Here is a 16,758-nt window from a genome sequence, read left to right as displayed (position 1 = left end):
CAATCTAAAATAAAAAATATTTTTTAAAATGTACATTTCGGAATACATATTTTCCATTCCAGATTATTATACATTCGAGAGAATACAATTTTAAAAGGGTAAAAATGGATAAGGATTTTCATATTATATGGGAATGCAGTTTTAAATTTACAGGGGTGCAGAATGAAAAGCCCTTAGTTATGTTAATATGGGCCACAATTTCCTATATGGGCATTTAGAAAGTTGAACATAATGGAATTTCTTTCTGCACCCTTAATTTTTCTTCTTGCAGCCCTATATTTTCTAAAATACCAAAATTATCCTTTTAGAGTTTTGGATAATTCCAAAATAAAGATTTCCTAAACAAAATTCAGAATAAGAGTTAAGCAAAGGATATTTTTGGAATAAAAAATCCGGAAGACAAAAAATAATGTTTCTGGATTGTTCAATCCCAAAAGGGAAGATGAAGGTTTATCTAAGATGTTGAAAAGTTTATCCTAGAAAACTTGGTCCAAAAAACATCTCATTCTAGAAAATTTGTAAATCTTAAAGGGTAAAATGATTATTTAAAAATTTATGCAGGTGTAGGTAGAAATGGGAATGCAGGAAGGAAAAGCCATATCAAAATTGGTACACACATGTACATAATTGATTCTTTGAATAAAGCCCCCCAAGAATCATTGCAAAAATAATGAGTATACATTGTTTGACAAGAAATTTTAGAATTTTTCAATCAAATTAAAGCATTATAAGTATCACTTTCAATATAATTATCACAAAAACCAATCAACTTTGTGAATAACTGTATTATAAAACAGGGTTTTGCTATCTATACATTCTATTTTCATATATTATACACCAATTACTAAAATGGCAGTAGCTAAAGTGATCGAATTTTTAAGACAATTACTTTGCAGAGAAGATTGTGGAAGTAGCAATATATAGAATATAGCAGTTAGGACCTAATTATTAATCATGACCATCATCATATCATTCATCTTAATAAAAAAGAATTTTGCCAAAAGAAAAACTGCTCAATGTTCCGACTTCCACTGTGTTAGCTTGGGAGTAACTTAGTAAGGCTTTAGAGAAATAAACCAGCTTCTATAAAACAACTTCCCACGTAAAAGAACAAAGTTCATACAATTATTAAGTAACCGAATCTCTCCCTACATTTAGTGCACTTGATGTTCGTCAAAGTTGATCATACATCATTCTTTTCAACAGTCTGAATTCTCTAAAACTGAGATGTCAAATGCCAAAACTGACCTGAATAGACTGTAATCAATAGAGAAGAAGCCTACTTCGCAAGTAAAAGTGTCTTCATGATAGTGTCACTCATACCATCAGCATAAAAAAACAAATGACCAGAACCTGGAAGTTCGTGATAGAGAATCCATGGAAGTTTTTGCGCTATGTATCGTTGCAGAGTAACTGAAACCATTCGATCATCATCTCCTTGCCAAATATGGACAGAAGCTTCATTATTTGGAAATGGATTTTCAAGATCAAGGGGACTGTATTCCCAGCTACCGAATCCAATAATCATGTCACGGTGGAGGCTTTCATAATCACCTTGTTGTCTTATCTGTGCCTATGGAAGCAGCACAAAAAACAACTTTATAAATTTCTATCACGAATTGACGTAAGAAACTAAGAAATTACACAATAGAACATGCTCAGTTAAAATGAGGCTAATCAAATTCAATGGCTCAAGTAATCAAACACTTTTCAAAAGAACCAAATTCCAGAATTAGTTCTTACAAGTGGATGAAAATTGAAAGCTTTCCATAAGGGTTGCTTATAGAAGTGAAAATTTGCTTTACCATTATGTGTGACTGAAATTAAATATCCAAACAAAAGAACATGCTAAGGAAGCATTATCAAGTCAAACAGCGTACACAAGTAACAAATTGTCTTGGTTCAACACGATCATACACAGTACACGTCTTTACTCAGTGTGTTGGACAAACTACATAGATCGAATGATGTCATTGTGCAGTGCTTCAACAAGGAAATGACAAACAGAGTTGTAGAATTTCCACACCTTATAATTACAATGGAGCCTTCAAAATTCACTTTGTTACTCAATGATCCATCACAAATTTCGAGACAACTCTTTTAAGACATTATCCATGAAAACAATGGGGACGTTATCCATGGATGCAGGGAGAAAAGTAACAAATCAAAATTAATAACAACATCAAGTTTTGATTTACCTGCTATGCCAAGTTAAACCGGCCATGGTGGCAGTGTGCTCTAACAATTATCTATATAAGTTTCTTAGGTAATTTTGAAGATTAGCGAACGAGGATCTTAGTTATCTAACAGGAGTAATGCACCAAAGCCGTGAGTACAAACAAAAATTTTGCTTCACAAAAAATTGCTTCCGAATATTTCTCATGCAACCCATGTACTCTACTTTAAATTTGAAGAAGATGCATCATGTAAACAGATATCAAGTTTCAACCATGAAGTGAATTTATTCCGTGCTATTCACGGATAAAGGCTAAGTTTTTCTATCATATATCAATGTTATTTGATTGATTATTACAAAATGCAGCAAACTATACAAGGTTAGCACTTGAATAACTATATATTCTATATATGTCAAACACCACAATAGAAAAAAAGAAGTTTATAAACCTTTACAGTGAATTTTCAGGCATTTTTTTGCCACGACTGTCCATGCATGAATAGCATTATCCAAACCAAATACTTGTTTAACGAAACAAGGTATTGTTTAGAATTCTATTGCTGCCTATAAATGTCTATTCCAAAATTTATACGAACATAATGGATCAACGATCGTAGTTTAAACACTCCTGTCTATATTTTTGTCTGATATATATCTTTCAATATCTGAAACCAAAGACAAACTATTGACGCTATTAATTCCAAGAGCCACTCAACTATTTTTATCAGTATAACATCAAAAACAAAAAACACGGAGTATGAGTACAGAAAACTCAGAAAAATTAGGCTGTGATAATTGTATACGACCAGCTTAAAAAAATGAAAAAATCCACATGCTAATTTAAAACAGTTAGAAAAAAATGAAAAAACACTTTCTGTTGGAACTTGGAAGTCAACATCCCAGAGTGAATTGCATTCAGCAAAAAACTACAATTTTGTAATCACGTAAAGGATGGATACTTACTCTATAACTTTTTCTATGGGACATCTTAGGCAGAAGTTCCTTGTCTTCACGAGAAAGGATATGTGGACTCCCAGAAACTACACCAGATCCAGGGAACCATTGTTGAGTGTTCCACCAGTAAGTTAGCCACGGTAAGTAGTGTGCAACACGAACAGCCCATTGGTCTTGTATGTTCTGATGGCCATAGGCTTCAGTAGTTAAGTTTGCAGGAAGACCAGGCCACCAGTAGTTGATAACTGGGGCAACCAGTACCACACCTGCCAACCTGTCAGCATTGAAAAGTTAATTTTGAAGAGAGGTTGACAACTGTATCTCACACCACTAACATGGATATGAAAGCAAATACGTGAATATAACAAAAGAGCTAATAATGCAACAAGCAATATTATTAGTGAAATGCTTTTTGTGTTTACAAAACAAATAATACCCTTAATAAGTCATACCTGTGAGGTATGTATTTAAGGCAGTTCCAAACAACTTGTCCACCCATGGAGAAACCCACTACATAGAATTTGGACCCCAACACCAGCTGATCTGCAAGCTCTTCTATATCTAAAGCAATGCTTTTTAATGTACGATTTGGATCAGGATCACTTTCCCCATAACCAGGTCTGTCAAAAGAGACAATGTAGATCCCCATCTCCTCAACAATATCCTGGAAAAATCCATCTTAATATAATAGTACAAACAACAAAAGATATTACATAATGCTATGAAAGGGAGAGAAATGTAATATTAATAAAAATTACAGGCGATAGGTCTTCAGCAGGCACGGCGTCATGCCTGCAACTATCAAAACCGTGGACAAAGATGATTTTATACATGGCTGCTTCTTTTGGAACACCATACTCTTTGTATGTCAAATGCCTTCCGTCTCTTAATTTGATTCTTGGTGCTGTTATAGGCGGTCCATCAGGGGTGCCACATATCTTGTGAGGAGGAGGTTGAATAACCTTATAAGCCCATGCTAGAAACACGATAAACAACACTGCTAGTGCTGTTCCAAGAATTCCTGATAAATTGAGATGCCAAATTGAAAAAACAGATAAATAGAAGTTAAAACAAAAAGCTTAAATAACAATTTGCAGTCAACAAATCAAGCATAAGAATATCAAAATACAACTTATTAATTACCCTATGCTCCAATGCAGGCAAGACTAGCTATAAATCTCTAAAGCCAACAAGGATTGATTCAGTCGGCAATTATCAAACCAAGTTACTTACAAATGCTTATGTTAGACTCCTCCTACCATTAATCCCCTCAACATCAGCTTACTAATGAATAAGTCTCTTACTAAAGAAAAGGAATGAACAAAATAAAAAGTGACCAATTCCATTGATAACTAACAAGGATCTAATTACAATAAATCGTTGTAAAGATTTATTTACACGACCATCAAATCAACAATTACCAATTTAGCATGTATTTACGTACAATTTAAATTTTATAATAACTATTTTCGAGGTTATACCGAGAATCATTTCAGATTGGTTCAACCTGCAACAGGTTTTATACTGACAGTACATAAAAATTAAACTTAACTAGAAAATGATATGCAGACGTGTGGGAAGGAATATCAAAATATTAAAAAAACTAATAATTACCCAATTGCAATGCAAACAATAACAATTAAGTTGAAATATAATGGAGGGTTCATTTTACGTGTCCAAACAAAGCAATCTACATCATCCATACCTTAAAAAGCCAGAATTCTTTAAAAGAAACGCTGGGAAAGGTTCAACATTCTCAGGTCTAACAAAAGATGCAGCACGACCCAGATAATTTTTATGATTTGAAATGCGAAAAAAGTGCAAGTGAGATGAAAAGTGAAAGGAATTGCGAAAAGGGACCTGATGGGAGTTGTGGGGAATTGGGTTTCTTTGCCCTCCTGGTGTGAGCCCGAGCTGATGCAGCAGAAATTTTTCTGTTCACTCCGGTGGCCATGCTGAGAGTTTCAACTTGAATGATTTATGCGAAAGTACTGTGCAGAGATCTAATATGACCTACAACAGAGGAAGGTTAGAAAGCTAGATGGACTTTAAAACACGCCATATTACTAATAAAAGGTTAAAATATGTTTTTTCATATGAAACAAACTGTTTTTTTTTTTTTGTTCTTTCTAAAAAACTCAAAATAATGTTGTAATTTTCTTTCCACTTATACACTCTTTCAAGACGAGATCAAACATTAAATGAAAACACTTATTTTGATAAAGATTAAAGGTTTAGTATTCTAATTAATGTACGTAATGGTTATTAAAATAATCTCAATTTTGTTTTATTATTTTTTTAACGGATAAATGTAGTTAACTTGACAATTATTTGATAAACATACTAAATTATCAAGTAGTTAATATATAAAAGTAAAAATATTCACGTAAAGTTGTTATATAATTATTTAACTAGAAAGAGAATACTGTTGGAGATAATACTTGAAAAAAACTGAATGTCAAATTAAGAAATAGTTAGAAATATTTGAATAAAAATAATGATAAAAACAGAGATGATTTTAAATATAAATGGTTATCGAAGGTGGATTTCATTAACATTTATAAGAAAATGCATTCTAATTCTCATCAACAATTTTAATTAATGGGTTAATTCAACAATCCACAAATTTAATTTAAAGAAGATTTCAATTACTTCTGTGAAATTGGTTAAAAAGTGACTGTCATAAAGATCATTGGTAATATTTTTATCTATATCCTAATTTAAAATAAGGTTTCCAAATACAATTAAATTTATGAAATTCAACTCAAACAAATATTAAGGACAAAGCAAAAATAATTAACTAAATTTATTGAAAAAGTGAATTTTTTCTTTACAAATCCTTAAGGCCCTGTTTGCTTCTGGGGTGGTACTGTTCACGACGACGGAAGTCTCAGTACCACCCGTTTGCTTCCAGATTTCAAGGCGGGTGAGGGAGGAATGACAGATAAAGTTGAGTGAATTTGGGCTCTTCTCCAAGCTGAAGAAAAAGTAGGGGTCATGAGAGGGAGTGTCACGTCAAACCTTGAAAGTTATCTCTGTGCCCTTGCTTTCTTGCTTTTGTGCTCTCCATTCCAGGACAAACCACTACCCCGCATGCATGCCATATGAAACAGTGAGATTCCTAATTATGGGTGAAAATGCAATGGTGCATAATCGATTATGGGTGAAAATGCACTGGCCACATAATCGATTATGTGTTAAGAGATGAAGACATAATTGATTATCTCAAGCCTTAATAAATGGTGATAATCGATTATGGCTTTTTGATAATTGATTATCCTTGTTTTTTGCCTTGTTGAATAATCGATTATGGTTGATATTTTTGGATAATCGATTATCCTTTCTTTGTAACTGATGGGATAATCGATTATGTTCTAATTTTTTGGTTTGTGAAATTTTCTGGGTTGCTTATAATTTTCTTAATTTTCAAGCACTCTCCTTGTGTGTTCTTCATCCCCATTGTGCTTCCTAGTGTGGTGTTCTTCATCCCCATCCCCATTGTTCTTCACTGTTGTTCTTCAGGTTTTTTATTTTTGGATGTTAAGTTTTTGTTTTATATTTCTGTTTGGATAATTATTGTTTTGCAATATAATTTGTTTAGATTTTAGTTTAGTTAATTAGTTAGTAAATTAATGTTGTTTCTAATTCCTTTATTTGATTTATTTATTTTAATTTTTGTAGATAGTTATTATTTTTTTTTAACATTTAAGAAAAATATTTATTTGTATAAAATTAATGATTTACATAATGTTAATAGAAATTTGTACAGTTTAGGTTTTTTTTTTATATTTAACATAAATTATTAATGTTATAATTAAAACAATTAAAAAATTGTTGTAAAAATTAAAGAAAACTGAAAAAGTTTAGATAAATATTGTTTATATGTTTAATAATAAATGTACATAATTTTTTTTTAACAATTAATTGTTTATAAGAGAATATATTTATTTATTTAAAATGAATATTTGGATTCTGTAGGGCAATTTTTTATTTTACATAAATTATTGATGTTAGAATTAAAAAAGACAGAAATATTTTTTACAGAATTGAGAATAAATTTGAATTTTTAATAATAAATGTAGATAGTTATTAGTTTTTAAAAATTAAATTGTTTATAAGAAATAGTTATTTATTTGTAAATAATATTTTTACAGAATGGAAATAAAATTTGATAATGTTTAGTTAATATTTTTTTTAGATTTCACATAAATTATTAATGTTATCATTAAAAAAATTAAAAAATAATGTTTTAGTAATTTTTGTTATAAGATTTAATTGTTTATAAGAAAAAAAAATTAAAATGAATATTTTTAGAAGTGAAAATAAAAATTTGTAATTTGTAGGTTTTTTTTATATGACATAAATTGTTAATGTTATAATTTAAAACTTTATAAAATAATATAATACTAATTATTTTAATTAACTTAAATATCTTTAAATTAATTAATATTTCATTTTTCTATTTATTTATATACAAGAGGGTAAATTTGTAATCTTACAATTTACACTATTCAAAATATATTAAAATATTCTCACAACTATCACATCATTCACACTTTTCAATAAACTTTTTTCACACATCCACTCTAACATCTCCCAATCCAAACTTTTCCACACTTTCTTCACACTCTCACTCACCCACAACCTCTAATCCAAACACACCCTAAACCCTAAACCCTTAGGGTGTGTTTGGACTGGGGAGTGGATGTGTGAGGATTTGAGGGAGTGGATGTGTGAGGATGTGAGAGGAAAGTGTGAAGAAAGTGAGGTTGTTTGGATTGGGGTATGTTAAAGTAGATATGTGAGGAAAGTTTATGGGAGTTTGTGATTAATGGAATGGTTGTGAAGAAATTTTGATTTTTTTTTAAAAGTGTAAAATGTAAGTTTACAAATTTATCCTTGTCTTTAAAAATATTTGAATAATGAAATATGAAATATTTTTCTATAAATTTGATTAATTAAAATTTTGTAAATTACTTTCAATATCGATGAATAATTATTTTTTTTAAAAACACGAGTTTCTTATAATTCTTTGTACATGAATTTTTTTCATAAATATAATAAGTTTGTAAATGATGTGACGAGAGTGTGATTGAAATTTTAATTTTTTTAATTAATAAAATATTAAGATTAAAAATTTATTCTTATATTTTAAAAAAATAATTAATTAATATATTTTTTTAAAATTAAATAATAATAATATAAATATTAAAATAATAATAATATTTAAAAAATAATTTATAGAAATTATATACATAATCAATTATATATTATTCATAATTGATTATATAATTATATTTAATAATTTTATTTTTATTATAAATATACTTAATATTTTTGTTTTGTAATATGATTTTATCTTTATTTTTTTATTTTTTTTCTTGTCTTGTTTATTTTTCCTTTGCCTTCTCTTTAGCATGTCAAAACAAAATCTGGGGTAAATTAGGAAAATCACCAATGCTGACGTGTCTTTCCACAACAATCTCTGCATATTAGAGGAATATGATTTTCACTGTTCATGTGGATATCCTTCCTCACACTTCTGCGCACATCACTTGATCCAAATAGGGGATATCACTGCACTTCCATCATTGTGAACAGTACTTCCCTTGAAGCAAACAGACCCTTAGAGAGTAGCAACAATGGTGTCCATGTGATCTTAATATTGTTCATTATTTATTTTATCAAATCACATATTTCTCATGTAAGCACCATCTAGAGCGAGATGATGATTTGCTTGAATGAATGTTTTTTATGATCAATTGGTTTGTCTCCTTAAGTACATCAACTTTTGTTTGACTAAGAATTCTTCTTCTCACTCTAAAATTAAAAATAAAACACAAAGAGAAATGTAAAATTATAATAAAAATATTTTTTTAAAAAATTAAACAAGAACTAACAAAGATAACATAAAAAAATTATAAGAGCTTAAATAAAGGCCAGAGTTAGAATAAAAATATATTAATATTTGATACTTATCAAAACATACCAAACTTAAAATGTTAGTTTATCCTAAAGCGAAACAAAAACAAATGTAAAGCCCAATCTAAAAAAATAGGTTCCTTTTAGAAAAATAATTGAAGTAAACAATATTTTCTCAATCATTAAGGCAAACACATAGTTCAATGTAGAAATTATATCAAATCACAATTAGACTGAAAAAAGAAATTTCAAATGATTATCCATTACAACTATCTAAAAATGAATTCATGTACACTTACTCTCTTCACTATTTTTTTTCATGTGTACTTTGTTTGGTTAGTGTTTCTCTCAATCGTGTCTTCACACATTTAATTAAGATTTGCTTGTTATGTCAAATAATTATATATCAACATATATGTGTGAGGATCACTAAAGACTTTTATGATTTGTAAGATGGTTAGGTTATCAAAGATTCATGATTTTTTCTAATTTTTAAAAAATTATCTTACACTATAACCTCAACAATTTTTCACTTATTCTTATAATTATTATCGTAATTATTTATTATTATTTTTATTATTATTACACCAATTTATTAAATTACTTTTTTCTTTTTTCTTATATATCCATATAAAATGATGATAAAGTATTATATATTTTATGGTAATTCTTAATTGTAAAAATATAATAAATTATATAAAATAAAACAAAATTGTGTTATAGATTTGAAAATCATAATAGAAATGTATTTTGGAGGAGTTTTTCACTGCTAATAACTTTTTTTTCTTTTTGCACAAAAATATCAAGACTTGTCATCTTTTGTACATAAATAAATTTAATTAACATTGTAACATCCCTAATTTTACTCATATTTGCTAATATATTATGCATGCAATATCTAATTAACAGATAAACATATATTGTTTTCTCATATTTGTATCTTAATATATACATCCAAATAGTTCAAAAGCAAAACAAAGCAAAGCATTCGATTTAAAACTATCTAATCCTTCTGCTCACTGAGGAGCTCTATTAGCTGCAATCTCATCTGCTCCCGTGGAAATACACGATCATCACAGTTAGAGAAACAACACAACCAAATAACAGGTAAGTTAGTCATATAAGACAAAATTCTATAAAGTTTCACTTTGAAATAAGAAAAAAACATAAATCATAAGTCTCATACAAATTCTCAAATCATCAAGTGGCTATTACATTCATAAAATTCATATTTCATATGTCGGACTTCTACTAACTCATAACACATAGACTCTTGACTCTACTTCCGGAAGACTCGTGCGTTGACTTAGACTCAGAGATCTGCACCTGTCATACTACCTCATTGTGAAATCCACACAGTTATGCGCATAAAGAATCTCAATATCATATCTCTCCTAGTATGACAGGGTTAACTCATATAACAGGTCAAGTTAGTTATCTTTCAAACAACTTACCCATTCATATGAACCTCCTTCGACTCTCACCACCTGAATAACTTCATCTATATGATTTCATTATCTCAGGAGGGTCAGGATATCTCCTTCTAGACGAATCCCTAGTCAATGCACATCCTAAACAATCTTAACACGGTATTTTCTTTCCTGAAAATACTATGTTTTGATTAAAAATATATTCTAAACATTAAAATCTCCCACATCAAACAATCAAATCATTCCACAATTTAGAATTTCCAAAACACCCAACAATTCATTCACTAATCATATAAATGTCTTGAATCAAAAGGATTCCAAAGTGTATCTAAATAACATCAAGTTTTACTATCCAAAAAGAGAGACAATAAAAGGAGAATGAAATAAAATTATCTTCAAACTACAACTATATCCAACCGTATTTAATAAAAAGATGAGGAAGCCACAACATGAAAATTAAAGTTTGATAACTTATCTCAAAAACACCAGAATTCAGATTACAATCAACATAGCTCTCAAAATAATCAACTCATAATTTACTTTAAAAATTGTCACAGACAATTTTAGTTCATAAACTGAATCATCAAGAAATATTCAAAATATATATGCTCTGAAATTGTCAAGAAACAAAAAATACATTCAGTAATTCATTCAATTCCAAACTTATATACATTCTACATCATCTACTATATCTAAATTTTAGATTTCAATGTTTCAATCTCAAACAGTTTCAATCTCAAACAGTTTCAATATCAAACAGTTTCAATCTCTTTCAATCTCTTTCAATCTCAAACAGTTTCAACAAATTATTCACCTTAAAATCAATATAAAAGATTCAAAATCAACCATTTCAGTCAATATATTACTTTACTCTTCAAAAGAGACAATCCTGCAAGAAAAACAATTGAAATTGGTGACCACGTCACCTCCAAATCCGGAATCTTCTAACCTATGGTTTCATTGAAAATAATAAGACTAGCTTCCCTTACCTGAAAATTAGAAGATATTCACTAAGAGCTCCAAAACCACCAAGAACCCAAAGGTAACTTAACCTGTAACACAAAGTCCTAATAAAAAATCTAACTATATCACTAAGACCCTGAGCTAACAGAGATTAACCCTGAAGCTAAAAGGGTCACATGCAAACAAGGAAGAAAACAACCTAACAAGTTCCAAATTTGACTCAAAGAGAAGAGCAAAAATGAACTTACTCTGATCGGGCAGTCTTGTAGTACTCACTGTCAGGAGTCTGATGGTGGACTCTGATCGTCGATCAGATGAACGAGGAAGTCAGAATTGTAGAGAGAAGGGAGAGGAAAGGAAAAGAACTTTCTAAAGAGATGGTGGTTCTTTTTAAAATAAAACCTGAATTTATATTTATATGCCCTTTTCATTTAAAATTATTCAGGAGTCATTTAAAATATACCAATTCTACTCTAAAGTAATTTTTCTAGATCCTTACAAACATAATGATTATTTTTTATATAAATTAATCAGTATTTATTGATTATGTTAGCATAACAATATTTTGTATATAACTCTCCATGTCACTAACTTCTCAATAACCACTAAATAAATGGATGGGTGTTTCTGCAACAGTCAAATTTGGCTCAATTCCCTATCTAGCACCATTTACATCTTTATTTCCCTATCTAACACCCTTTTGTTTTTATTTCCCTATCTAACACTTTTTTATTTTTTATTTCCCTATCTAGCACCATTTTAAAAATAAATAAATAAATAAATAATAAATTATTATTTTTTTAATAATTTTAATTTTGAATGCATTAAAAAATAAATATTTTTAATGTTTAAAATAATTAGAAATATAATTAATGAATAAATAAATGAATTTTTACAAAATAAAAATAAAAAAGTAATAAATTAAAAATGTTTACTTTAAATTTTTTTTTTAAATGAAGAAAATAAAAAATTAAACTATACAACAACATAAAAGTTGAATCTATAAACATAAATTAGTATTTATTTTTATTATTATTGATATTGATGATATAATCATGTTAATTTCAAGTAAAAAATATAGGACATAATTATTAAAAAACCAAAGTCAATTAGTATTAATTAACTGTGAACACATAAATAATATTGAAGTGTCTACCCTAAATGCAAAATTCTAAAAAAAAAGCTAATGCAAATGCTACACTTAATGCTACACTGAATGCATTTAAAAATGCTTAAAAATGTAAAAATATCAAATGAATGATCATCTTTTATTTATTTTCCTTTTTATGATCAACATATACTTATTTAATATCGCCTTATATCTCTTATCTTTATCTTGTTTGAATTTTTTTTATATCTTTTATCTTTATCTTATTTTGTTTTGCCTTTATTTTATATCTTTTATGTTTTTAGTTGTTATTTTTTTTTTCTGTCATTCTTTATTTATATCTATTTTTTGTTTTTATTTTATTGTTGCTGTTTTTATTTTCTATACTTATTTTTTTGGTCTCATTTTTAAGCATTAAGTGTAACATTTGTATTAGTTTTTTTTAGAATTTTGCATTTAGGTAAACACTTCAATATTATTTATGTGTCCACTATTAATTAATACTAATTGACTTCGGTTTTTTTTATAAATATGTCCTGTATTTTTTACTTGAAATTAACATGATTACATCATCAATAATAATAAAAATAAATACTAATTTATGTTTATAGATTCAACTTTTATGTTGTTGTAGAGTTTAATTTTTTTATTTTCTTCATTTTTAAAAAAATAATTTTAAACTAAACATTTTTATTTTTATTTTGTAAAAACTCATTTATTTATTCATTAATTATATTTCTAATTATTTTAAACATTAAAAATATTTATTTTTAATGCATTCAAAATTAAAATTATTAAAAAAATAATAATTTATTATTTATTTATTTATTTTTAAAATGGTGCTAGATAGGGAAATAAAAAATAAAAGAGTGCTAGATAGGGAAATAAAAACAAAAGGGTGCTAGATAGGGAAATAATGATGTAAATGGTGCTAGATAGGGAATTGAGCCGTCAAATTTCTTTATGCATCCTGTTAAATAGTTTTTTTTTTATCAAAGAATTAAGTGAATTAAAAATAAATACTTTATGGGTATCCCTGTTTATAAATAGTTAAAATCACTAAAATGTTTCATCTAACCACTACAAGATAATCATGAAATAGAAACTAAATTTAGATAAAAATAATAATTAGTGGTTATAGTGACTAAATTAGAAATCATTTTAGAAACTAAAAAAACTTTCGGTTTCTAAATTAGTTTTTATTATTGTTAAATGGTTTTTAAATTGGTATCTAATTAGCTACCAAGTTTAGAATCTAAATATTTTATAATTAAAAAAAGTCTTAGTTGTTAATTAGATACCAATTTAAAAACTATTTAACAATAATAGAAACTAATTTAGAAGCTAAAAAAAATTTCAATCTAAAAAATATCTCTAATTTAGTCACTATCACAATTAATTATTTTTAGTCTCTAATTATTTTTATTTCATGATTTTCTTGTAGTGAACTAGGTTTCATTTTGAAGATATAATTTTAGAATACATTCTAGCAAAATTATTTTAAAAAACATATTTTGAAACGTATTATACACGTTATGAAAATTTTATTTAGAAAATACTTTCTAAAAATTCTGAAAAACCTTTTCCAGTCATTTCAAAATAGAATAAATCGTTTTTTATATTGATAGAATGCAGGAAGAACATTGATGGGTACAGGAAGAAACACCGGATCAAGTTAAAACACTCTATTCACATAAAAAAGCCCAACACAATATTAATAATTTCTCATGTACAAATAAATCAATTTAATTTTTTTCCAAAATTAACATATATAATTCTATTATAACTAATAAATACCAATCCACAAAACTTAACAAAACCACCTGTTTTAAATATGGAGTGGATTTCTTAGAGAAAATATGCGGATGGGAGATTTTAAAGAAAAAAAAACAAATATTATTGTGAACCTTCGCGACCTCTAGGGTTAGGGTTCCTTTTCCTTTCATTTCTATTATGCTCGTATAATTTTATTCATAAATTGAACATAACACGTTAATAATTAAAGTAAACATCTCAAAAGAAATATTTTCTCTTTATTTCATGCAAGCACATATTTTTTTTACTATTTTTTATCAATAAAAAATAATTAAATAAAAGAGAGTATTTAGACTCTCAATCATTATAATTCAAGTAAAATATTAACAAGTGGACTTTAAACCTAACTCAACCTCATAAAACCACAACTTATAAGATGAGATTTGCACCCACCACTTATATACTACGAGACTATATATTATGGTGGTCTGATAACGGTCAGATAGCGAGTGGCTTGATAAGCCCAACAAACCATCGCTATGATAGGTTCTAAATAATTCTGATACCATATTAAGAAGTGAACTTTAAATTTAACTCAATCTCATAAAATCGACTTATAAGGTGAGGTTTGCACCCACTTATATACTACGAAATATCTTAATCTCTAGTCGATGTGAAATCTCCAGGACAGAAAAAAAAACATTAAAAAACAGATAAACATATAACCTAAAACAAATCAAATACTCTGATTACCCGATTTGCAAATCAAAACCCTCTTGTTGAATTATTGAATCAATTTGCAAATTTCTCTCAATTTTAACTAAGCCTTATTTCTTACAAAATTTAAATGTTTTTTCTTTTTCTTATCATTATGATGATGAGAGACAAGCTTTAAGAAATTAAAGTATAAAGCTCAAGCTAATTAAAAAGAAAAGAAAAAGAAAGAAAAAAAGAAGAAGAAGAATGGGGACAAAGAACAGAAGAATATTCAGGTAGCCACCCAGAAAGCAGTAAAATGTAATTTGTGGTGTAAGCCTGTAAGGTTCCTTCCCCCATGATGTTCCACTGTTCCCTTGCATGCGACTCATTGTGTTGTCGAAGCTGGATTGGATTATAAGCTCGTTTTTGTCTCCCTCTAAACCCTAACTATGCACCTATAACATTCATCTCTCACTTAATTTTACATTCTTATCACAACTACTTTTAATTCAAATTATTCTAAAAGTACTTCAACTTTCATAATCATTTAGTACATAAAAAAAAATCAATAAAGCACATTTCAGACTTATCACATGTTTAGATTAGTTTTTCTACACAGACTTTAAAAAATCATAAGATAAAATTAACTTTACACAGATTAAAAATAAGTTAGAAAATTAAAATATTTTTTATGAATTACATTGGGAATTATTACGAGGTGGACTTTAAGCCTAACTCAACTCCATAAAACCGGCCCAGAGGGTTGAGGTTTGCACCCACTTATATACAATGAAAGACTCTAATCGTGCGTGGAACTATATATTATGGGTGGTCCGATGGCGGGTGGCCTGATAAGGCCAACAATTACTCGCTAGGATAGGCTCGAAATGACTCTGATATCATATTACGAAGTGGATTTTAAGCCTAACTCAACCCCATAAAACCGACTCAGAAGGGTTGAGGTTTGCACCCACTTATATACAATGAAAGACTCTAATATCTAGTTGATGTGGGATCTCCAACAGGAATGTTTTTTCTCTTAAAATTTTTTAAAAAAAGTTTGCTATTTAATAAACTTTATCTCAGGAAGATTGATGTGAGAATTTGACCACGTTAAAATCAGTTTATAAAATTTTATGTTGAAATTTAAATTAATTTCCTATAAATTATTTATAGTTTAAGATACTTCTTTCTTTTAGCCAACACCGTAAGAAAAGAATCATTTTAGAAAAGGTTTTGAAAATACAAATATTCGTTTATAATATTTAGAATATAAAAACATAACCTAATTAACTATTATTCAATTTTACTCACATGCCAAAGAAAGTGAGAAACGTGACTAAGTTTTAAAAGGATTTTTTTAATACATGTATTATATTAAAAATGGTTAAATAATTTTTTCCATGTATTATAATGTAAAATTAATCTTTATTTATAGTCTAAATTTTGGACTACCTAATTATAGTAAAAAATTATTAAAATGCATTTTTATCAGTGTTTATCATGTAAAAGATTTTAGTAGTTTTCATTTTCTTATTTAGTATTTAAGAGATATAAAATTTAAATTAAGAATGAAAATCAATTTTAAATATAAGGAGAGAAACGAGAAACATATTGAACTCTTTAAAAATATAGAATTCATTATTTTTTATATAAACTATAGAATTCATTACTTCTAATCATTATCATTATTTCACAATTATCTTATTAATTAATTATTTAAAGTTGGGCATAAGTTCATATTAAAATAT

General features: G+C 27.8%; 1 protein-coding gene across 1 annotated transcript; it reads right to left on the bottom strand.

Annotated features, from left to right (window-relative positions):
* Nucleotides 1–1,062: 1,062 nt before the first annotated feature.
* Nucleotides 1,063–5,190, bottom strand: LOC137830345 (alpha/beta-Hydrolases superfamily protein). The gene is made up of 5 exons (XM_068637629.2): nucleotides 4,991–5,190; nucleotides 3,889–4,151; nucleotides 3,583–3,794; nucleotides 3,140–3,404; nucleotides 1,063–1,573 (listed from the first exon to the last, which is right to left on the bottom strand). Exons 1-5 carry the CDS (start codon nucleotides 5,082–5,084, stop codon nucleotides 1,280–1,282), a joined length of 1,128 nt encoding a protein of 375 aa, XP_068493730.1. The 5' UTR covers nucleotides 5,085–5,190; the 3' UTR covers nucleotides 1,063–1,279.
* Nucleotides 5,191–16,758: the final 11,568 nt, after the last annotated feature.

This window comes from Phaseolus vulgaris, chromosome 7 (genome assembly GCF_051622355.1).
Source record: "Phaseolus vulgaris cultivar YP4 chromosome 7, ASM5162235v1, whole genome shotgun sequence".
In the NCBI taxonomy this organism is placed as follows: Eukaryota; Viridiplantae; Streptophyta; class Magnoliopsida; order Fabales; family Fabaceae; genus Phaseolus; species Phaseolus vulgaris.
This window is presented reverse-complemented; position numbering and strand designations above follow the sequence as displayed.

What these genes read in the sequence shown, in the direction of transcription:
- LOC137830345 (XM_068637629.2), bottom strand. Translation starts at nt 5,084, where the DNA reads ATGGCCACCGGAGTGAACAGAAAAATTTCTGCTGCATCAGCTCGGGCT. An exon ending in TTCCCCACAACTCCCATCAG is followed by an intron (nt 4,152 to 4,990) that starts GTCCCTTTTCGC and finishes TCAATTTATCAG; the next exon opens with GAATTCTTGGAACAGCACTA. An exon ending in CTGCTGAAGACCTATCGCCT is followed by an intron (nt 3,795 to 3,888) that starts GTAATTTTTATT and finishes GGATTTTTCCAG; the next exon opens with GATATTGTTGAGGAGATGGG.